Source organism: Gopherus flavomarginatus, chromosome 1 (genome assembly GCF_025201925.1).
Source record: "Gopherus flavomarginatus isolate rGopFla2 chromosome 1, rGopFla2.mat.asm, whole genome shotgun sequence".
Lineage (NCBI taxonomy): Eukaryota > Metazoa > Chordata > Testudines > Testudinidae > Gopherus > Gopherus flavomarginatus.
In genome coordinates this window covers 153,953,652-153,977,470 of record NC_066617.1, presented here as the reverse complement: position 1 = coordinate 153,977,470, position 23,819 = coordinate 153,953,652, and the positions used below count along the sequence as shown (strand labels likewise).

The following is a 23,819-nucleotide window of genomic DNA, read 5'->3' as shown; positions in this document are numbered from 1 at the left end:
ACACCCCTGTATAATGATCCCCCACTGACTACTACTTTGAGATTTTTCAGTTAGCCAGTTCTTAATCCATTTAACACGTGCTTTATTGATACTATATTGTGCATTTTTAATCAAAATGTCAAAAGTCTATTAACATATATGTAGTTACCTGAGTTACTTTTATCACACAAACTTGTAGTCTCATCAAACAATGAAATCAGGCTTTGTTTGAGAAGACCTATTTTCCATAAAACCAGGTTGACTGGTTTTATTTCCATCCTGTTAAGTTTTTTAAAATTGAAACTCATAACAGCTTTTCCATAATTATGCCCAAGACTGATGTCAGGCTTGTGACGGTTCGGCCACAGAGACCCCCTTGGGACTGTCACTTGACGTGCTGGAATTACCTCTGAGCCCATTTTCCCTGCCAGCTTCGGACTCCACAACCCTGCCTTGTTGAGCCAGACACGCTAGCCTGCTGCAACATAGACCTAGGTCTGGTCCTTTCCCTCAAAGCTGCAGACTTTAACTAAAAAATGCTCAGCAGGTTATTTGCCTCCAGCACCCAGCTCCCAATGGGATCCAAACCCCAAATAAATCTATTTTACTCTGTATAAAGTTTATGTAGGGTAACCTCATAAACTGTCCACCCTCTATAACACTGATAGAGAGAGATGCACAGCTGTTTGCTCTCCCAGGTATTAATCACTTACTCTGGGTTCATTAATAAATGAAAATGATTTTATTAAGTATACAAAGTAGGATTTAAGTGGTTTCAAGTAAAAACAGACAGAACAAAGTCAGTCACCAACCAAAATAAAGCAAAAACACCAGCCTAAACCTAATACATTAAGAAACCAATTACAGGTAAATCTCACTCTCAGAGATGTTCCAATAAGCTTCTTTCACAGACTGGACTCCTTCCTAGTCTGGGCCCAATCTTTTCCCCTGGTACAGACCTTGTTAGTTCCTGCAGGCATCTTAGGTGTAAAGCATGGGCTCTCTCATGACTAGTAGCCCCCTTTGTTTTGCTCCACCCCCTTGTGTAGCTTTGGCACACACCGAGAATCTTTTGTTTCTCTGGGTCCCCACCTCTCCTTCCAAATGGAAAAGTACCATATTTAAGATGGATTTCATTATCAGGTGACATGGTCACATGTCACTGTAAAACCTCATTCTTCATTACACACAGGCTGGCCCACATGTACACAGGAAGGCTTGCAGGTAAATAAACCATCCACAGCCAATTGTTCTAGTCAATGGGAGCCATCAAGATTGTAAACCACCATTAATGGCCCACACTTTGCATAATTACAATAGGACCTCAGAGTTATACTTCATATTTCCAGCTTCAGATACAAGAATGATACATGCATACAAATAGGATGACCACACCCAGTAGATTATAAGCTTTTTAATGATACCTTACAAGAGACCTTTTTCATAAAGCTTATTCCAGTTACATCATATTCACATTCATAAGCATATTTTCATAAAGCATATGGAGTGCAAGGTCACAAGGCTAACCAGCCTATAATTACCCAGGTAATCCTGCTCACCCTTTCCGAGTATTTGCACAAATTAGCTCTCTTCCAGTCTTCGGGAATGTACCCAGTATTGCAAGTTTTATTAAAAGTTAACATCAATGTGTCAGAGATCTCCTCACAACTGTTTTAGAACTTCAGGATACAAGGCCTGCTGGTTTAAATATGTTTATCCTTAGTAGATGATGTTAAACATTCTCCTTATTCATTAATGAACTGGAAAGTAATTAATTATCCTCATGTGCTACAAGCATATCATCCTACTTCTTTCCAAATAGAGAAAGAAAATATTTATTAAACACTTGTCCTTTTCTGCATTATTAACAATGTTACCATATCTAGCTAGTAAAAGGCCTATCCTGCTAATACAAGGCCACTACTAGGATTTCATTTATTCCTGATATACTTAAACTCTTTCTGATTGTCCTTAGCCCTGCCAGCCATGGATTTTTCCCTAGTCTTTAGCTCCTCTTATCAATTTTCTAAACTTCATATCTTCTAAGATGAATTGATCACTGGACAAACTGGGAATGTCCACTGCTTGCCCATACTGAATGTTATCAGATCATAATCACTGGATCCTAGCCAACCAGCAACTTCCAGTCCAGTGATCAATTCATCTTTATCCCTTATACTGAAATACAAAATGTTGGGTACAATACCTTTTGTGTTAGATAAAGTATTATTATCATTCCTATTTGTATTGCCATAGTGCCTAGGAACCCTTGTCACAGACTAGGGCCCCATTTTGCTATGTCCTGTACAAACATAGAACAAAAAGATGCTTCTCGCCCCAAGATGTTACATTCTAAGTATTGCACCCAGTATCTAATTTGTAACTCAAAACTTTTTAGTTTGCAAAAGGTACAAATTTTTAGAAACTCTAATGATGTTGTGCTACTGGCTGCATGAGACTAACAGCATAAGTCTCCCAAACTGAGGTCCCTCATAATATTTTTACCTACACATTACACTCAAGTGTTTAAGGAGTAACTCATCCTGTTCTTTGGTTCAAATTGGTCGTCTGTAATAAACCCCCACTGTAAGGTCTGAGGACCTTTTCTACAGTAAGCAGCAGCAGCCACGAATTAAGAAGCAGAGAGTCACATCCTCACATTTCATCTAAATTTCATCAAAACAATGTAATATCAGGCTATTAAGGCAGCATTCCTGTCCTAATAGCACTCACCATCACCAGATAAAGAAAAAAAATGGTTACCTACCTTTCATAACTGTTGTTCTTTGAGATGTGTTGCTCATGTCCATTCCATGCTAAGTGTGCACACGCTCAGGTGCACAGCTGCCAGAGACTTTTTGCCTTAGTATCCATAGGGCTGGCTCTGTTGCCCTCTGGAGTGCATGCTCATGTGCTGGTATATTAGGCGCCACCAGCCCTGCGCCTTCTCAGTTCCTTCTTGCCATCAGCAGGGATGGAGGGCAGGTCATGGAATGGACATGCGCAACAAATCTTGAAGAACAACAGTTACGAAAGGTAGGTAACAGTTTTTTCTTCTTTGAGTGTTTGCTCATGTCAATTCCACGTTAGGTGACTCACAAACAGTATCCCTGGAGGTGGGCTCGGAATTCACGGTCTTGCAGCTTGCAACAATGCTCCACTAAAACTTGCATCATCCCATGCCTGCTGGGTAATGACATAATGGGATGCAAAGGTGTAGACCGAGAACGAGATCGTGTCTCGGGGGGAAGGATAGCTCAGTGGTTTGAGCATTGGCCTGCTAAACCCAGGGTTGTGAGTTTAATCCTTGAGGGGGCCATTTGGAAACTGGGGGTAAAATTCTGTCTTGGGATTGGTCCTGCTTTGAACAGGGGGTTGGACTAGATGACCTGCGGTCCCTTCCAACCCTGATATTTTATGTCCTATATCAGAACTTGTGCAAGGAAAGCTTCTGATGAAGCCTGAGCTCTGGTAGAATGGGTGGTCATGATAGCTGGTGGTGAAACTCCTGTTCGCTTATAGCAGAATTCAATGCATGTGGCTATCCACAAATAGATCCCCTGGGCAGAAACCGGCAGGCCTTTCATCCTTTCTGCCACTGCAACAAAGAGCTGTGTCAACTTAGGAAAGGGCTTGGTTCTCTTGAGGTAGAAAGCAATCACTCTCTAACATCCATAATATGTAGCCTGAGTTCCTTGCTGGACTTATGAGGCTTGGGATAAAACACCAGCAGGAATATATCCTGATTATTGTGGAACTGCGACACCACCTTCAGCAAGAAGGCTGGGTGGGGCCACAGCTGGACCATATCCTTGCAGAACATCATATAGGGTGGTTCTGATGTGAGCACTCTAACTTGGAAACTCTGCAGGCTGAAGTGATTGCAATCAGGAAGGACACCTTCCACAAGAGGAATAGCAGGGAACACGAAGCTAATGTCTCAAAGGGTGGACCTGTGAGCCTAGACAGCACCAGGTGTAGATCCCAAAGCAGGATAGGCTCACAAACTTCAGCATAAAGTCACACCAGACTTTCAGAAATCTGACCGTCATATCATGGGGAAAAAAAGCAGATCTGCCCTGAACCAGCAGACGGAAGGCCGAGATGGCCGCCAAGTGGACCCTGATTGATGAAAGAGTCAGACCTTGGTGCTTTAGATGCAACAGGTAGTCTAGGATGTGAGGTCTGGAGTGGAGATAGGTTCTGGCCCAAGACCCAACATGAAAAACGCTTCCATTTGGCCAGGTAGGTAGCACTGGTGGAGGGCTTTCTACTGCTTTTCAAGATCTGCTGAACTTCAGCCAAGCAAGCCTGCTCCTCCACATTCAGCCATGCAGCAACCATGCCGTCAAGTGAAGTGGTGCTGGATTCAGGTGTAGCAAGCTGCTGTGGTTCTGTGAAGGCAGGTCTGGCTGGAGCAGGAGCTCCAATGGCGCTGCTACCAAAAGCTCTAACAGTGTGCTGAACCAGTGTTGATGCGGCCACACTGGAGCTATCAGGATAATCTTTGTTCCGACCATGGGAACAGGAAGGCTTCAAAGAGGGAACCTCCGTCGAGCCTGCAGATCAAGCAGAACCGGTGACACTTCCTGTTCTGGTCCACCTGGGGAGTTCCCCATCTTTGGAAAATGCAGCTGACCACCTCCAGGTGGAGAGACCACTCGTGGCGAGGCAAGAAAGACCAGCTGAGAAGATCTGCTAACGCATTTTTGTTACCCATTAGGTGCAACTCCATGAGATGAATGGAGCACTGGATGCAGAAGTCCCATAGCTGGAGAGCCTCTTGGCATAGGCCTGACAGGTTAGCCAATCCGCCTTCAGCTCCCTGATGTTTATATGCAAGGAACAATCTTCCTACAACCAAAAGAACTTGCATGCTGATGTCGCTGAGGTGGGCTCCCCATCCCAGGTCTTATACACTGGAGACAAAGATTATTGCAGGACACGGGTCTATGAAGGGAATGCCCTCCAATACTGAATGCTCTCCTGTCACACCTTAGGGAAACCAGGACATGTGACAGGAATGTGATCATTTGGTTCAAATTGTGTCTGCCTGGCATGTAGATCGAAACCAGCCATGCTTGCAGGGGTCTGAAATGCAGATGTGCATGCTGAACCACGTAAGTACATGCTGTCATGTGGTCCAGTAGCGTGAGGCATACATGGGCAGTTGTGAGCAAGTGGGCTCTCATGTGGGTGATGAGGTCTGACATGGTTCAGAACCTGGACTCCAGAAGGAAGGCCTTGGCTTGGGTAGGATTGAGTACTGCTCCCATAAACTCTATCCATTGCACTGGTGATAGAGTTGATTTCTGTTCATTTATAAGCAGGCACAGATCCTGAAAAGTGAACCTCACCAAGTCGAGGCTCCCTTGCACCTGAGCTCGTGACCTGCCTCTGATCAGTCAGTCGTCAAGGTAAGGATACCCCTTGATGCCTCAGGTAAGTGGCCACTATGGCCATATGTTTTGTGAGCACCCTTGGGGTGATTCAGTGGCCGAAGGGCAGGGCCATGAACTAGTAGTGGCATTGACCTACTGTGTCCTTGGAAAATGGAGACATGGAAATAAGCATCCTTCAAACTGAGGGCAGCAAACCAGTCTCCTGGATCCAGAGAGGGAATGATGGAGGCCAAAGAGACCATGTGGAACTTCAATTTCTTGAGATATTTGTTGAGGCAACGCACATCTAGGAGGGGTCTGAGACCCCTTTTGGCCTTTGGGATTAGGAAATACTGGGAGTAAAACCCTTTCCCTTCATGTCTTGAGGGACTTCCTCTACGACCCCCACCCTTAGGAGGGTTTCTACCTCCTGGACGAGGAGTTGCTCCAGAGAAGGGTCCCTGAAGAAGGACGCAGGGGTGGGGTGGGAGGGAGGGATGGAGGAAAACTGCAGGGGGTACCCAGAGGTTACAGTAATTCGGAACCAGGCAGTATGGAAAGGGAATAGAGTGGGGGCTGGAGCCGATAAATCTGTTACTCCGTCCTTGGACACACCCTCAAAATGCCTGGGCCACCTGACTGACATGCAGAGACTGATTGGGAGCTTGAAGAGGTTGGGGTGGGACAACGGTGTTTGCAGCCTTTGTCTCTGTCCCTTCTCCTGTAGGAGCCTTGTCTCAAGGAGCCTGAGACCCTCAGCGGTGGGGGAGAAGGCCGGAATGATTTCCTGGAGGGCTGTGGTGTGGAAAGCCCCACGGAGCAGAACATGGCACAGGAGTCTTTCAGGCCATGCAGCCTGGCATCCGTTTGCTCTGAGAGCAGAGCATTGCCCTCAAATGAGAGGTCCTGGATGGACTGTTAGACCTCCAGGGAGAGGCCAGAGGACTGCAACTAAGAACTCTGCCTCATTGACACAGCCATAGCCATAGATCTGGCTGCCGAGTCCACCGCATCCAAAGCCATATGGAGTGAGGCCCTGGCTACTGACCTGCCTTCCTCCAGAACAGATCTAAACTCTTGGTCCAGGTCTTGCAGCAGGGAATGTTTACATTTTGCCAGCGAATCCCGCAAGTTGTAATTATATCTACCCAGCAGCGCTTATTGGTTAGATATCCTCAGGCGTGCAATCGAATAAATTTTCCTTCTAAGGTCCAACATTTTTGCATCCTTATTTTTAGATGTGGCTCTTGCCCATCCCTTCCTGTCCTTTTGTTCACCACCGATACTATGAGTGAATCCGGGGATGGATGGGAGTATAGGTATTCAGATCCTTTGCTGAGCATATAATACTTCTTTAAAGCCCTCTTTGATATGGGCAGCAAAGAAGACAGGGTTTGCCACAGGGCCTTTACTACTTTAAGCACTCCTTTGTGCACAGGTAGTGCCACCTTGGCAGGTGCTGCGGTGCCAAGATGTCAAAAAGGCTGTCTCCTTTTCTGCAAGCTTCTCAGTCTGTAGGCCCAGATTTGAGGCCACCCCTAAAGTCATCGAGAGGCAGAGGGTGAGATGGGCCCATGACCACCTCATCAGGGAAGGGGAAGAGGAAGGTAAAATGGGGAGGGGCTGGGCCACATACTACCCAAGAGTCTTCCCCCGCAACCGATGCCTCTCGTCCAGTGCTGGAGTCAGAATCCAATTCTGGGTCCCATCCTGGAGCCAATGGTACCACAGACTGCTTCTTGGAGGGCCCAACTGAAGAACATTGTGAGTATGGCCCTGGCATTATGGGGAGGCCTCAGGAATTCCATTAAGGCCACTGGATCGTCCACTGGCCCTGCGGCCAGGCACCCATCGCAGGCCCTGCCACGTCTAGCGCCCCCAGTGAACAGTGCCCCCTTTGAATTCTGGGGAGGACTCCTCCCTAACTTACCATGGAGGTGCTGTCAAAGCCTCCCTCTGCCATCAAGGCTGGAGAATGAAGCCAGAATGATGGTGATGTAGGCAGAGACCGATAGTGGGACGGTGGAGAGAGCCGACGGGCTGGAGACTGGGGTGCAGGTGACCTTTGCACTGATGACCTACACCGAGGCTATGGTGACTGCTGTCTATAAAGGTGCAGGTCAATGCCAAGGAGACTGAAGCCTCGGCAGTGATGAATCACATCTTGTCTAAGAACCACCTCCATTAACAGTGCCTTTAAGCGGATGTCTTTTGGGTCCTTGGCTTAAGGTTTTTACAAATTTGTTCTTTGTATGTGCTTCCCCCAAACACTTCAAGCAGCTTGTATGGGGGTAGCTAACCCGCATTGGCTTATTACAAGCAGAGCACGGCTTGAAACCTGGTGATCGGGGCATGTCTTGTCCCTGCAGCAACATCCCAACAGGGACTCTGACTGTAACTAACTCTACCTTAACTGCTAACAATACTATCTGAAAACTATTATACACAAACAGTTCCAAGAGACCACTATCACACTTGCTGAACAAGAGTGAAAGATGCATTCCAGCATCTGTCACGGGCGATATGAAGGAACTGAAAGGGCACAGGGCTGGTGGTGACTAATATACTGGTGCATGAGCGTGGCATTCCAGAGGCCACCAGAGGCAGCCCTACGGATACCATTAAGTGTCTGGGAGCTGTGCACGTGGGCGCACAGGCCTAGCATCAAATCGACATGAGCAAGCACTCGAAGAACGAATCTTAAGATGTTAAAAGAAAACGTTGTTTGATAGCATTCTGTCTGCTCAGGAATCACTGAACAGCTGTGATTGTGAAATCTATATTTTAATGTTTTGCCTTTATGGTCCCTACTTCTCTATTGTTTGTCTGTAGGGGCTCTGTCTGATTCTTTAAATGTTTCTATCTGTTGCATAATTAATTTTGCAAGATTTAAATCAACTAAGGTGGTGGAGTGTGACTGGTTAAAGCAGGGGCGGGCAAACTTTTTGGCCTGAAGGCCGCATCCGGTTTCCAAAATTGTATGGAGGGCCAGTTGGGGGAGGCTGTGACTCCCAAAAGAGCCAGGTGTGGCCCGGCCCAGCCCCCTCCCTGACCCCTCCCCTTGCTTCTCGTCCCCTGACAGCCTCCCCCAGGACTCCTGCCCCATCCACCTCCCATGCTCCCAGTCCCCTTAAGCCCCCCCGGGATCCCTGCCCCATCCAACCCCCCCGTTCCCTAACAGCATCCAGACCCCCCGCTGCCCCATCCACCCCACCTTCCTGACTGCCTCCCTGCCCCCAGGACCCCTGCCCCATCCAACCACCCCTTCTCTCTATCCCCTGACCGCTCCTGGAACCCCTGCCCCTGACTGCCCCCCGCCACCCCATCCAACCTCTCCCACTCCTTCCTGACTGCCCCCCAGGGACCTCTGCACCCATTCAACTTCCCTGTTCCTCATCCTCTGACCGCCCCACCCCCATCCACACCCCAAACTTCCCTGCCCTCTATCCAACCCCCTCTGCTCCCTGCCCCCTTACCGTGCTGCCTGGAGCACCGGTGGCTGGTGGCACTACAGTCACACCCACCCAGAGCAGGACTGGCAGCCGCGCCGCGCAGCTGGAGCCAGCCATGCCACCACATAGCACAGAGCATGGGATCAGGCTGTGGCTGAGAGCATCCAGCGCATTGCACCAGTGGGGCGGGGCAAGCTGAGGCTGTGGGGGAGGGGTAACAGCATGGGAGGGGCTGGGGGTGAGCTTCCTGGGGCAGGAGCTCAGGGGCCGGGCAGGAGGGTTTGCCCACCTCCGGGTTAAAGAATTGTTTCATAAGGGGCTAGAATTGGTGAAAAATACTGTTTCGTAGTACTTTACTTTAAAATGATTTGTTAAGGTACAACGAAGCAGGACTTAGTTTATGTAACTGGGGGTCCAAAAGGAAATTCTTTGGAACCTAACTCCAGAACACAACCCAAGATCAGAGCTGCCAGACCTCAAAACCCTGCAGAGCATATCGTGCAGAAGCTGGAGCCCCGGATGACTTGATCCTGACTGGTCACCAGGAAAAGTTTGTCTGCCTTATTGGGAGTGGTGAGTATTGCATGCTTAGTGTGTGTGTTTTTTTGGTAACTGTTAACAAACAAACAGAGGTTAAAGATATTACTGTTTAAGGCTCTTTCACTGGTAAAGCCTTTGCAAACCTGCAGAACATTATGCCCTGATCCCTGGGTCAGGGTGGGTGCCTTTCACCGGAGCCCTATAACTGGGAAAGGGTGGGGGTGCCTAAATTAACCGGGTTATGCCCTGATCCCTGGGTCAGGGTGGGTGCCTTTCACCGGAGCCCTATAACTGGGAAAGGGTGGGGGTGCCTAAATTAACCGGGTTATGCCTTGAGTGCACAGAAGGGTAAAGATGGGGTGCCCTAGAGTGTGTGGGAAAGACCCACCATTCATCAGTATCCCTCCTGGGCTTTGTTAGTAAGCATGTTAATCCATATGATCAGTACAGCTGGGAAAAAATAATGGCAAATATTTTACTCACCAAAAAACACAATTTTGTTTGACCCAAAATGATTTGCATTGAGTTTGCTCAGTTGTTATGACCGAACCAAAAAAAAAAAAAAGTTTTGGAGATGTTGAAACAAAGCATTTTGTTTTCGTATCACTTTTTGTTTCGATTTTTGAAATTTTAACAAAAGTAAAGGTGGACTAGATTCACCGAACGGTTTTTCCTCAAGCTCTCCTGTTGAAGCTCTTCCACCTTTTATAAACAAATATTCCTTAGAGCAGACTTGAACTTGGGAAATCCCACATCCCACATAGTGCCCTAACTACTAGGTTAAAAGCTATAAGGAGGGCACCACAACCACCTCCTCCTCCAGCTGTTTTCTGAATATAGTCCTCCCCAATCTTTGTTAAAACGCCCAAAATTGAAACAAAAGCATCCAAGATAAATTAAAAAAAAAGTTTCATATGACCCTACTTGAAATTTTTCCAACTTTTCAATTCGCAAAAAAATTAGAACGTTTTCATTTTCAGTTTGACCTAAAATGAAACTTTTGATATTTTGGAAATGCCAGTGAACCTAGGATTCATCTAGGTCATCTTCTGAGTTATTGGTAACTCTAAAATAGGTAATGGTGTCTTTAATGTACAGTGCCACCCTATCCTCCACCAGCACCTCTTTTACACACTGAGGGGGATCTACAGAAGGTTTGTGTGTTATCCTCCACAGGTCAGAGCCAAGATCCACAATCACAGACCCTGGCAAATGCTGGGGTGTTTGTTTCAATGGGTTTTATTTAACTCCATATTTCACAAGGTGGATCTTGATTCCCAAACTTTCCATCACCAGCAGAACAAAAGGATCTTGGAGAGCAAAAAGGATTGGGGAACTCTGAGGCAGAAGCACAGGTGGTACAGAGCCATTTCCACCTGAGATCACGAACGCTTCCTCTTTCCTGTAAGACACAGTACCCGTTCCTGAGATATTCCCCCAGAAGGGGAATAAATGAGACTTCGGCTATTTCTAAACTCCATCCTCTCCCACATACAACAGAGAGACCACTTGATACTGGAGCTGATAGTGGAATGTAAGGTAGGGCAGGGGACTAAGGGACCCAACTTTTCAACCAACCTGTAAGATGAAAAGGTGGCCTGCTTACCCCCACACCCAGGAGAGATCTAATAAAATCAGGAACCTATAAAGTTTGGGGAGACTTACCTCCTTCCCATGGGCATTCAGGTAATCTTTCACTTCCCCGACTAAGCCTGGCTTCCCCAAGGAGTGATGCAGGCAATGGACTCTAAGTGGGGTGAAGGGTGAGCCAGGGAAATCAGGGGACCATCCTACCCCTGGGAATCTGTGGGCTACCGAGCTACCCTCATTCCCTCTGGGATTCAGAGACCTGTTCTAGAACAGCACACACAAAGGACCTCCAAGGGGAATTTGAAGGTAGCACAGGATACAGAACACACTGGAACTGTCATGAGGGCATAGCCCATTCAAAGGTCACCCAATCACAAACAGGGCAAGATTCCCCCCAACCTCAAGGCTCAGAGGCTGGGGGAACCTTGATGAGGCCTTAGCAGAAGAGATGGGACTCTGGCCACTGCACCAGGGGGCTCCAGGGATTTTATTTCTTCTTCCTCTCCTGAGAGCAGCGAGGGCAGAACCTGGTAGGAAAAGGAGAGATAAGGCAGCAGTTATGGCGTGGGAGGGACCCCCCTTAGTGCCCCTAAATACAGCCACATAGAATACAGAAGCCCTTAAACACACACAACCCCCAATAAATCTTCATTGAGACACAATCCCAACGCTTCCTAACATCCACAGTCACCCCGTCCCAGAACTTCCAAACACCCAGTGATTTATAGCTTCTTGAAACCTCTGATGTCCTTGTTTCAGCACCCACTCACCATTTTCCTCTTGGCTTTGTCGTCAGGCCCACACAGGCGAAATGGAACCACTCGATGGAGCACTGATGTGGGATGGAGAACACAAAGTCAGTCGTACAGTAGAGTTTCCTCCCCTGCTGAGTCTTTCGGTGGCTACCAAACACCCCCACCCCCAGCATTTGATCACATAACCTCCCCCTGCAAATCCTCGGCAGTGACAACATCAATATTCAGAATTGGGGAAATGGATTGAGAAACTCACCCAATACCTACTCTGTTTTAAGGTTTCCCTTCTCCTGGATTCCAGACTTGTCCAGGACAAAAATCTGTCCCCCTAAGGGTCTCTCTAAAATGAGCATCCCCCTTAAATCTCCCCTCCCACATAATCTGTAGATACACCCTCAACCTGCAGGTGTCACTGCTTGAGATAGCAGGACCCATATAAACAGAACCAGACTCCTAGTGCGAGTCTCTCTCCCCCATTGTCTCCAAGCCCAGTCTCTTACATCAGGGTTATCACAGCCAATCATCTCCCCATAGGAGACCTGGTGGCACAAGCAGTAGGTGGGTTCATTGGGATCCACAGGCATATCCAGCACATCTGAGGGGTGCACATTTCCAAATGTCACTGAGGGCATCCCATACTCCGTGCTGCTGCAGGGGAGAAGGATGAATCAGGTTAGTAAAGTCACCAGCGTGGGGACACCCCCTCACTTCATCCAGGGAGGCCTCTTCTGCTGTGGACTCCACCTTGACAGACACAGAAAGAGACCCTTCCCCGCATAACACAACATAACTGCAGAAATCCACTATCTCAGGTCTTGTCCTCACAGCAAGACCCAAATCTCTCCAGGACTTTATCTCCTTCCGGAGGGAAGGATATTTCTCTCAGTAGGAGTCCCAGCCATGATACTCAGGCTATTGCTCTCACTGCTCTAGGGCACAGCAGGGACAAGTGAGATGGACTAGCCCATTGGTCTGATCTGGGTGAAGCTGGGGGATAATTTATGATCTGGATGAGGAATGGACTGCACCCTCAACAAGTCTGCGGATGACACTAAGCTGGGGGGGAGAAGTAGATATGCTGGAGGGTAGGAATAGGGTCCAGAGTGACCTAGACAAATTGGAGGATTGGGCCAAAAGAAATCTGATGAGGTTCAACAAGGACAAGTGCAGAGTCCTGCACTTAGGACGGAAGAATCCCATGCACTGCTACAGGCTAGGGACCGACTGGCTGAGAGGCAGTTCTGCAGAAAAGCACCTAGGGATTACAGTGGACAAGAAGCTGGATATGAGTCAACAGTGTGCCCTCGTTACCAAAGGCTAGAGGCATATTGAGCTGCATTAGTAGGAGCATTGACAGCAGATGGAGGGAAGTGATTATTTCCCTCTATTCGGCACTGGTGAGGCCACATCTGGAGTACTGCATCCAGTTTTGGGCCCCCCACTACAGAAAGGATGTGGACAAATTGGAGAGAGTCCAGCAAAGGGCAACAAAAATGATTAGGGGGCTGGGGCACATGACTTACAAGGAGAGGCTGAGGGAACTGGGCTTATTTAGTCTGCAGAAAAGAAGAGTGAGAGGGGATTTGAAAGCAGCCTTCAACCTCCTGAAGGGGGGTTCCATAGAGGATGAAGCTAGGCTGTTCTCAGTGGTGGCAGATGCAGAACAAGGAGCAATGGTCTCAAATTGCAATGAGGGAGGTTTAGGTTGGATATTAGGAAAAACTATTTCTCTAGGAGGGTGGTGAAGCACTGGAATGGGTTACCTAGGGAGGTGGTGGAATCTCCATCCTTAGAGGTTTTTAAGGCCCAGCTTAACAAAGCCCTGGCTGGGATGATTTAGTTGAGGTTGTTCCTGCTTTGAGCAGGGGGTTGGACTAGATGACCTCCTGAGGTCTCTTCCAACCCTAATCTTCTATAATTCTATGACAAAGTGCAGTACCTGACCATTGGTTTCATCCTGATTAGGGGAACCTTGATGGACCCACTGGTCTGACCTGACTTGTGGGGTTACCCCCTATTCCCTAAGTCTCCCTTTCACTTACGTGCGGATGAGTTTCAGCTTCTTTTGAGCCATCTTTGGTGCCTCCTCATCAGAGTTTTTCCCCTTAGAACGAGCACGGGCAGCTTTCTTCTCCTTTTGGGCCCGGCCCTCTGGTGGGATGGGGAAAATAAATGGGCATTAAACTCTTCCACCCACCAAGACAGATACCTGTACACCAGCCCCCTTTACAGCATTAGGACACACACACACTGCTCTTTCACAGTCTCTGGTCTACACCCCACCATCATCTCCTCTGAGACTCCCCAACACAACTCTCCACCATCATCCCTGGGTCACCTCCTTGTCACTTGCTGGGGTTCTAGCTCCTCCTCACAGTTTCTGGGCCATCTCCTGCCATCCTCCTTCCAGGTTCCCTTCCAACTCCACCACTTCCGTGATCCTGGGCCCCACCATATCAGTTTGTGGCAGGGCCCTGGGACTCACTTTTCTTGCCCTTGCTGGAGGAGCTGTCGTAGTCACTCGATTCAATCTGCTTCTCCTTCAAGTCAGCTTCAAAACGGGCAAGGTCCGTGTCTAGCCGCCGGATGTGCTTATCCACCTGCAGGTATGACAGTAAGCAAAAGCATTATTAGGGGATGGAATCCTGAAGGGCCTAGAAAGGACAGGGGATGGGGCTTCAGCAGAGAGGAAACTGTAGGTGATGCCTACAAGGGAAACAGGGATCCATGCTGGGGCTGGAGCAAAATATTTCCAATGCTTTAAAACCCCATCCAGTACCAGTACCAGGATGCAGTGAGTCGTGACTCCCAGCCCTTCATGCTATAACCCTTAGACACCACTCTGCTCCCCCTCTCTCCTTCATACCATCTCATAGGTCTGCATGGCCAGCTGCACTTTGTCATCTCCGAACTCTTTGCATTTCCCATAGGCCTCCTGAATTTGCTTGAGAAGCCCCAGTTTTTCCTCCGAAGAAAGAGTCCGTGCATTGCTGATATACTCCGTGGCCAGTTTATCAATCTCTGACTTGAGGTCTGAAACAAGACCGGATTCAGGGTCAAAAATATCCCAGTGCCCTCTGCTAGGAAGGGCAGATCTGGACAGTTGCAGGCTCCCTCCTCTGCCCTGTTGTCACACCACCACCACCTGCAAGGAAATGAAGAGCAGGCCAGCTGCAGGCTCCCTGCCTACTCACGGCACATTTCTCTGGGCCTCATTTCTGACGCTTACCTTCTGTTCGCTGGTCTAGATCTCGCATGAGTTGGAAATTTCTCTGCAATTCAAATGGCAGGTTCTCAATGCCTGGAGAGAGAGGTAAATACACAGAGGGGTCAGGTCCCTGTCTCTGTTTGCCCCATTAAGCATTTATAATAACCAGATACAGCACTGAACATCCTTTAATTTCCCTGTCAGTCCAACTCTGATGTAATCCAGCAGCTGTTCTCTAAGACGTCAATGATTCAATTTTGAGCTCATGGGAAGCTCTGGTGGGGTTCACAGACAGGGTCATTATTTTAGTAAATCTTTTTGGGGTCCACTAAGTTGGCACTATCTCCAACTTCCCATCAATGTAGACATTAATTGGCTAATTTCTTGCAGGTATCATGGAAAAGGTGGGTCAGGAGAAGGAGAGGGTAGTGGTCCTGATCAGAGCAAGGAGGCCGTTCCACGCATAAGATACAGCATGAGAAAAGGTATGGGGTTGTTTATGGAAGAATCTGACAACTACACAATGGTAGTGGTAGCAAAAAAAAAAAAAAAAAAAAAAAAAAAAAGGAAAGCTCATGAGGGACGAAGCTGTGCAGTGGCTTAAAGGAGAGGACAAAAAGCTTGAACGTGATATGGAGGAAAAAGAAGAACCAGTGGATTCAAAGGTGATTCGGGGATGATAGTCAGACCAAGAGGCCAGAAAGATAATCTTAGTGGCTGCATGTTGAATGGATTGAAGGTAAGTGGTCTATGTGTCCAGGGAGTCTTAAAGGAAGAAGTCACAGTAATCAAGATTATAGATATGGGGCTGTGCAAGAGTTCTGCTGAGGGAGCAGACAGAAAAGATACCAACTTAGAAATATTATGGAAGCAGCAGCAATATTTGGCCTGGATGTAATTCAAATATGCATGCACCAGAAGCACAGGTCCTTCCTTGTCAGTAAAGATAGATGAGATCTCTCTTATTGTAAGATGTACAGGACCTAGGAGAACATAGGTTAAAAATACTGATTCAATCCAGTACAAGGCACTGACAACCCAGACCACACTAGTCAGTTTACTACAACATGATATAGAATCACAGACATGCAGGATTGGAAGGAAGCTCAATAGGTCATCTAGCCCAGTCCCTTGCACTCAAGGCAGGACTACATAACAACTAAACCAGTGGTTTTCAAGCTTTTTTCATTTGCGGACCCCTAAAAAAATGCAAAGGGAGGTGCGACCCCTTTGGAAAACTTAGACAGTCTGCAGACGCCAGGGGTTCATGGACCACAGGTTGAAAACCACTGAACTAGACCATTCTTAACAGGTGTTTGTCTAAACTGCTCTTAGAAACCTCCAATGATGGAGATGCCATAACCTCCCTAGGCAATTTGTTCCAGTGCTTAACTATCCAGACAGTTAGGAAGTTTTTCATAATATCCAACCTAAACCTCCCTTGCTGCAATTTAAGCCCATCGCTTCTTATCCTATCCTCAGAAGTAAACAATTTTTCACTCTCCTCCATTTAACAGCCTTTTATGTACTTGAAAACTTAAGTCCACTCTCAGTCTTCTCTTTTCTAGACTAAACAAACCCAGTTTTTTCAGTCTTTCCTCATAAGTCATGTTTTCTAAACCTTTAATCATTTTTGCTGCTCTCCTCTGGACTTTTTCCAATTTGTCCACATCTTTCCTGAAATGTGGCACCTAGAACTCAACACAATATTCCAGTTAAGACCTCATCAGAGTGGAGTGGAGTGGAAGAATTACTTATCATGTCTTGCTTACAACGGTCCTGCTAATACACCCCAGAATTATGTTTGCTTTTTTGGCAACAGTGTTATATTGTTCACTCATATTTATCTTATGATCCACCATAACCCTCAGATCTCTTTCTACAGTACTCCTTACTAGACAATCATTTCCCATTTTGCATGTGTGCAGTTGACTGTTCCTTCCTAAGTGGAGTACTTTGCATTTGTTCTTATTGAATTTCATCCTATTTACTTCAGACCATTTCTCCAGATCAATTTTAATCCTACCCTCCAAAGCACCTGCAACCTCCCCAGCTTGGTATCATCCGTAAACTTTACATGTGTACTCTCTCTGCCATTATCTAAGGGCTTGTCTACATCAGAAAGTTGCAGCGCTGGTGAGGGAGTTACAGCGCTGCAACTTAGGAGGTGTACACATCTGCAGGGCACCACCAGCGCTGCAACTCCCTGTTTGCAGCGCTGGCCGTACTCCCGTTTTGTCTCGGGTGTAGAGGATCCAGCGCTGGTGATCCAGCGCTGGTAATCAAATATAGACACTTACCAGCGCTTTTCTTGACCTCCGTGGAATAAGCAGGTATCCCAGCATACCTGAGGAAGCCTCTGGTAATCAAGCTGGTCTCCTTCCCCGGTTTGCTCTCGCGTTCCCCGAACCCCGAGCAAGCAGGTCTCCTTCCCTGAGGTTTGCTGGGTGGTTCCGGGAACGCGAGAGCAAACCGGGAAAGGAGACCAGCTTCGCCGCGGTTTGCTCTCGCGTTCCCCGAACCCCGAGCAAGCAGGTCTCCCTTCCCTGAGGTTTGCTGGGTGGTTCCGGGAACGCGAGAGCAAACCAGGGAAGGAGACCAGCTTCGCCGCGGTTTGCTCTCGCGTTTCCCGGAACCACCCAGCAAACCGCAGGGAAGGAGACCTGCTTGTTCGGGGGGTTCGGGGAACGAGAGAGCAAACCGGGAAAGGAGACCAGCTTCGCCGCGGTTTGCTCTCGCGTTTCCCGGAACCACCCTGCAAACCGCAGGGAAGGAGACCTGCTTGTTCGGGGAACGCGAGAGCAAACCGCGGCGAAGCTGGTCTCCTTTCCCGGGTTTGCTCTCGCGTTCCCCGAACCACCCAGCAAACCGCAGGGAAGGAGACCTGCTTGTTCGGGGGTTCGGGGAACGAGAGAGCAAACCGGGAAAGGAGACCAGCTTCGCCGCGGTTTGCTCTCGCGTTCCCCGAACCTCCCTTGAAGCCGCCCAACAGCGCTGCAGTGTGGCCACATCTAACACCACTTGCAGCGCTGGTTGCTGTAAGTGTGGCCACTCTGCAGCGCTGGCCCTATACAGCTGTACTAATACAGCTGTAACAACCAGCGCTGCAAAATTTTAGATGTAGACATGGCCTAAATCATTTACAAAGATATTGAAAAGAACTGGATCTAGGACCGATCGCTGCAGGACCCCACTCGATATGCGCTTCCAGCTTGACTGTGAACTGCTGATAACTACTCTCTGGGAATTTTTCAATCAGTTAGGCACTCACCTTATAACTGCTTCATCTAGGCTGTATTATGCTAGTTTGTTTATGAGAAGGTCTAGCAAGACAGTAACAACAATCCCAGTAAAGTGAAGATATACTACATCTACCACATCTGCCCTATTCATAAGGCTTATTACCCTGTGAAAGAAAGCTATTAGGTTGGTTTGACATGATTTGTTCTTGACAAATCCATATCGACTGTTACTTATCACTTTATTATCTTCTAGGTGTTTACAAATTGATTACTTGATTATTTGTTCCATTATCTTTCCAGGTACTGAAGATGAATGGTCTGTAATTCAATGGGTTGTCCTTATTCCCCTTTTTATAGACTGACACTATATTTGCCCTCTTCCAGTCCTCTGGAATCTCTCCCATCTTTCATGAGTTTTCAAAGATAATCACTAAGGAGATATTTGAATCATTAGTCAGCTCCTTCAGTATTCTAGGATGTATTCATCAGGTCCTGCTGACTTGAATACATCTAACTTGTCTAAGACATCTAACACGCCAATCCTAAAACTATTTTACATTAAATAAATAATAGTGCTTTTCATGCAACCAACTCAAAGCACTGACGTGCTTAAAGTGCCACAAAGAAGGATTAATTTCCCCATTTTACAGATGGGAAAATGGAGGCAGAGATAGGAAGAGACTTGTCCAAGGTCATAGAGCAACTCGGGGTAAAGCTGGGAATAGAACACAGGAATCTTGACTCCAAGTCCCCTGCTCTTTAGTCTATTCTGCCTGCTACATTATAATGTAATTCAGTTCTCTCTCTCCAGCTCCTGGAAGTTCTGAAACACAACGTATATTTTAACTACCAAATCTTATTACAGTAACAAACATGCTGCAAGACTCAAGTCACTATTTAATTATTCTTTTTCAGTGTTACTTCTTACTAGGGCTGTTGATTAATCGCAGTTAACTCATGCGATTAACTAAAAAAATTAACTGCAATTTAAAAAAATTAATTGTGATTAATCACACTGTTAAACAATAGAATACCAACTGAAATTTATTAAATATTTTTGGATGTTTTTCTACATTTCCAAATAAATATATTGATTTCTATTACAACACAGAATACAAAGTGTACAGTGTTCACTTTATATTATTTTTATTACAAATATTCACAATGTAAAAATGATAAACAAAAGAAACAGTATTTTTCTATTTGCCTCATACAAGTACTGCTGTGCAATTTCTTTATTGTGAAAGTGTAACTTACGAATGCAGATTTTGTCATGTAACTGCACTCAAAAACAAAACGATGTAAAACTTTTGAGCCTACAAGTCTAAACAGTTCTACTTTTTGTTCAGCAAATTGCTAAGACAAACAAGATTGTTTACATTTACGGGAGATACTGCTGATTGCTTCTTATTTACAATGTCACCTGAAAGCGTGAACAGGAGTTCGCATGAGACTTCTGTAGCCACATGCCAAATAGGCTAAACATTCATATGCCCCTTCATGCTTTGGCCACCATTCCAGAAGCTGACCTGCTTCCATGCTCATTAAAAAAATGCGTTCATTAAATTTGCAACTGAACTCCTTCGGGGAGAATTGTATGTCTCCTGGTTTGTTTTACCTATTTCATGTTATAGCCGTCTCGGAGGATGACCCAGCACGTTTGTTTTAAGAACATTTTCACAGAAGATTTGACAAAATGCAAACAAGGTACCAATGCAAGATTTCTAAGGACAGATACAGCATTCGACCCAAGGTTTAAGAATCTGAAGTGCCTTCCAAAATTTGAGAGGGACGAGGTGTGGAGAATGCTTTCAGATGTTTTAAAATAGCAACACTCCGATGCGGAAACTACAGAACCCGAACCACCAAAAAAGAAAAGCCATCTTCTGCTGGTGGCATCTGACTCAGATGATGAAAATGAACATGTGTTGGTCCGCTCTGCTTTGGATTGTTATTGAGCAGAACCCGTCATCAGCATGGACACATACTCTGGAATGGTAGTTGAAGCATGTAGGGACATATGAATCTTTAGCTCATCTGGCACGTAAATATCTTGCGATGCTGGCTACAACAGTGTCATGCGAATGCCTGTTTTCACTTTCAGGTGACATTGTAAACAAGACGTGGGCAGCATTATCTCCTGCAAATTGTAACCAAAACTTGTTTATCTGAGTGATTGGCTGAAGTACAACTGAGTAGAGTTGTAGGTTCTAAAGATTTACATTGTTTTATTTTTGAATGCAGTTATTTTTTGTACGATTCTACATTTGTAAGTTCAACTTTCATTATAAATAGCACTACAGCACTTGTATTAGGTGAATTTAAATATACTATTTCTTTTGTTTTTACAGTGCAAATATTTGTAATCAAAAATATAAAGTGAGCACAGTACACTTTGTATTCTGTGTTGTAACTGAAATCAATATATTTGAAAGTGTAGAAAATATCCAAAAATGTTTAAATAAATTGCATTCTAATATTGTTTAACAATGTGATTAATCTTTTTTAATCACTAGACAGCCCTATTTCTTACCCATAGCCAGAGAGACATGTTGGGGGAAAAAAGCCCACTTTCTCCTGTGACTGGACAAAAGACTGTGCTGCATGCAATAAAACTCAGTGATCCAGGCACTCTCGACCATCAGGTTTGATTACTGCTATCCATATCTAGGAATGAAATCACCTGACCTGAAAAAAATCCAATTGGTACAAAATGCAGCAACTTTTGTGCATAGCAACACAGGACACCATGTAAACATCTCCATTTTCTGCACTGGATCTCCACTGAATTCAGAATCTGGATCAAGGTCTCCATTCTGATATTCAAAGCCCTCTGCAGGATTGGTCACAGGAACATGACAGAGTGCCCCACCTTCCATGACCATGCGTCCCCACAACAGAAATAATCAGAACTAAAACAATTAAGCTGCCAACTATGGGGGAAGGCTTGTGAATACAAAAGACAGACTTCTCAAAAAAACTGGACCCAAACTATGCAACTCACTCTGGCAAGAGATAAGAATGACTACAGCTGACTTGGGCATGCAGGGCTCAGGCTGCAGGGCTGTAAAAGTGCTGTGTAAACATTAATCTAGTGCGGGGAAAACAGGCTCTGGGCCCTCCCTGCTCACAGGGTCCCAGAACTCAGGCCCAAGCCCAAACCATCTAAACCACAATTTTGCAGCCCTGTGAGCCCAAGTCAGCTGACCTGGTGCAACCGTGGGTGTTTAATTGCTGTGTAGACATACCCACTGTGTTCAAAACCTGTTTCTTCAACCTCAATTTCATCATGCAGACACAAAAACAACCACTTGCACACAAGCAAACATCCTTAAGAACAGAGCAAAGTATTTCTTCTAAAGGCTGGGAAGGAACAGAGAGGGAATTTGTTACTATTATTTCTATTTTAAATAGTTAGGAGAGGCTCAGCTACTATGGGCCATTTAAGTATCTAGATAGAAGGAAAAGTTTTCATGATATTATCCCAAATATTACATATAAACAAGGTGGGGTTTGGGGGTGGAGGACTACATTAAAAGAAAGATAATATTGCACAGTCAAGCATTCAAAAGTTGGGAAAAGCCAGACTTAAGATTGCCTCTGTTACCTCAGTCTATCCTCTTTGTACATACGTGTTATGCCACAGTCTTTAATTACATGATCACATACTATTTGTCCCACAAAATGCTTGCCTCATTCAGTGCACAGGACGGACAGTGCTCACTGAATGGATTCTTTTCATCCTCATTTAATGTGTGGCCCAGGCCTTGTTTACTGCACATTAGTTAAACTATGTTTTAAATACAGAATTATTAATTTCCTCATGGGCTTTTCTACAGCGCTCATCACTGAGTGCTTCACAATGTATCTTCACCACACTGCTGTCAGATAGGGAGGTATTATAATTGCCATTCCATAGATCGGGAACTGAGGTTCAGAGAAATTAAGGACAAATGTAAAAGCAGCAAAGAACCCTGTGGCACCTTATAGACTAACAGACGTTTTGGAGCATGAGCTTTCGTGGGTGAATACCCACTTCTTCAGATGCATCTGAAGAAGTGGGTATTCACCCACGAATCTGAAGGAGTGGGTATTCACCCACGAAAGCTCATGCTCCAAAATGTCTGTTAGTCTATAAGGTGCCACAGGATTCTTTGCTGCTTTTACAGATCCAGACTAACACGGCTACACCTCTGATAAGGACAAATGGTATCCATTCATTTTGGGTGCTCAATTTGAGACACCCAGAGCCTGGTATATCAATCACAATACTTAGCATTTTTATAGCACTTTATATGTTCAAAGCATAGCTCCCATTGACGTCAGCTGCAAGTGCTTACCACATGTGTAAATGAGACCCCAGGATCTCAAGTTGGGCACCTAGAAAACGAAGGACACATAATTAGTGACCACCTGTGAAAAGTCTTAATTTAATTACACAGGAACTCCGTGGCAGAGACAAGAATAGAATCCAATGACTAAACCGTAAGACCATCCTTTTGTCTTCCTGAAATCCACTGCCTTCCAACTTCTGTAACAAATGAGGCAGGGGTGCTACAGACAACAATCTCATTCACTAGACAACCCTGGTCCATTCCCAGAGGAGGCTCACCCTGTGCAATGAATGATGGAGGGATCCTGTGGAAAAAATTACATGATCCTGTAATTAAAGACTGTATCATAATGTATACACACACAGCTGAATTAAGATGTGCATGAGCAATCTTAATTCTGATATTTCCTCTTAGAGGGTGTGACTTTGCAACCTTAATGTTTTTCAATTAACGTCTTAGTTTAACACTGCAAACTTAAAAAACAAATCTTCTATCATGAGAAACCATACTGACCACTCTTAACGCATCATCAACAAGGTTGGAAGCTTTAGATCCACGGCACAGACCCTTTACTACTTGAGCTAATGGAGTAACTGGTAGCAGCAATAGGCATTTATGCTCTGTGTGAACTAACAATAGTAGAGTGATACACACCCTTAGCAAATAGCTGTGAAACCTACTAGCAAACAGTTGAGACTCAAAAATCCTGGATTTTACCCTAAGTTCTAGAAAGGAGGCCCCTTTAGTGATGATAGACCTTTATTTCCCAGTGTTCCTATCACTTGCCACCTTCTGTCCCTGATTTTGGCATATACCCTTTTGCAGTCCATTTCTCTGCCCTGCCCCCCGACACCATTCATTCCCCACTGTCTTCCCTTCGCAGTCAGTCTATTCTCCCTGCTTTCTGTCTTTGTCCTCCACCCCTCTGTATTCCAATCAAACTGATCCTTCTCTCTCATCTTGCTTGCTGGACCCCCTGGTTGTGGAGTGTTAAGATCACAGGAGAGACAGTCTCCCTTCTCTCAGTCTCTTGGTAGTCCCCTGACCATTGGGTTGAGTAATTGCACAGAAAGTCCTGTTCAGACCCTGCAATGATGGGCTTGAGCATTCTCAGCACAGATGGAACCTGCAGATAATTTAGCTGCCAAACTCTAATATGCATGTGTGAAGAGAAAGTTATTCACCTTGTGCAGTAACAATGGTTCTTCAAGATGTGGCCTCATGTGGGCGCCCAACTGTAGGTGTGCTTGTGTCCCTGCACTGCTGATCGGAGAGCTTTTTGGTAGCAGTGTCAATTTGGCCTGCACATGCACTGAAAGCCACCAGGAAGGCTATTTT

The 23,819-nt window shown here is 46.0% G+C and overlaps 2 protein-coding genes across 9 annotated transcripts in view; one reads left to right on the top strand and one right to left on the bottom strand.

Moving 5' to 3' along the window:
• The window catches only part of LAG3 (lymphocyte activating 3), a 326,415-nt gene that overhangs the window by 21,880 nt on the left and 280,716 nt on the right, over positions 1 to 23,819 (top strand). The gene's annotated exons all lie outside the window — the stretch shown is intronic.
• Positions 10,574 to 23,819, bottom strand: part of ING4 (inhibitor of growth family member 4) — a 38,281-nt gene continuing 25,035 nt past the window's right edge. For 4 of the 8 annotated variants that reach the window (XM_050967680.1, XM_050967720.1, XM_050967710.1 and 1 more), the window contains 8 exons: positions 22,488 to 22,527; positions 14,927 to 14,998; positions 14,564 to 14,730; positions 14,183 to 14,297; positions 13,740 to 13,848; positions 12,198 to 12,345; positions 11,713 to 11,774; positions 10,574 to 11,469 (listed from right to left, as the gene is read on the bottom strand). In XM_050967680.1, coding sequence (XP_050823637.1) covers positions 11,430 to 11,469; positions 11,713 to 11,774; positions 12,198 to 12,345; positions 13,740 to 13,848; positions 14,183 to 14,297; positions 14,564 to 14,730; positions 14,927 to 14,954 — 669 coding nt within the window. In that variant the 5' untranslated portion in view covers positions 14,955 to 14,998; positions 22,488 to 22,527 and the 3' untranslated portion in view covers positions 10,574 to 11,429. Of the gene's footprint in view, positions 11,470 to 11,712; positions 11,775 to 12,197; positions 12,346 to 13,739; positions 13,849 to 14,182; positions 14,298 to 14,563; positions 14,731 to 14,926; positions 14,999 to 22,487; positions 22,528 to 22,759; positions 22,786 to 23,819 lie in introns of all 8 variants that reach the window. The other 4 variants (XM_050967700.1, XM_050967671.1, XM_050967656.1 and 1 more) reach the window with 3 other exon arrangements.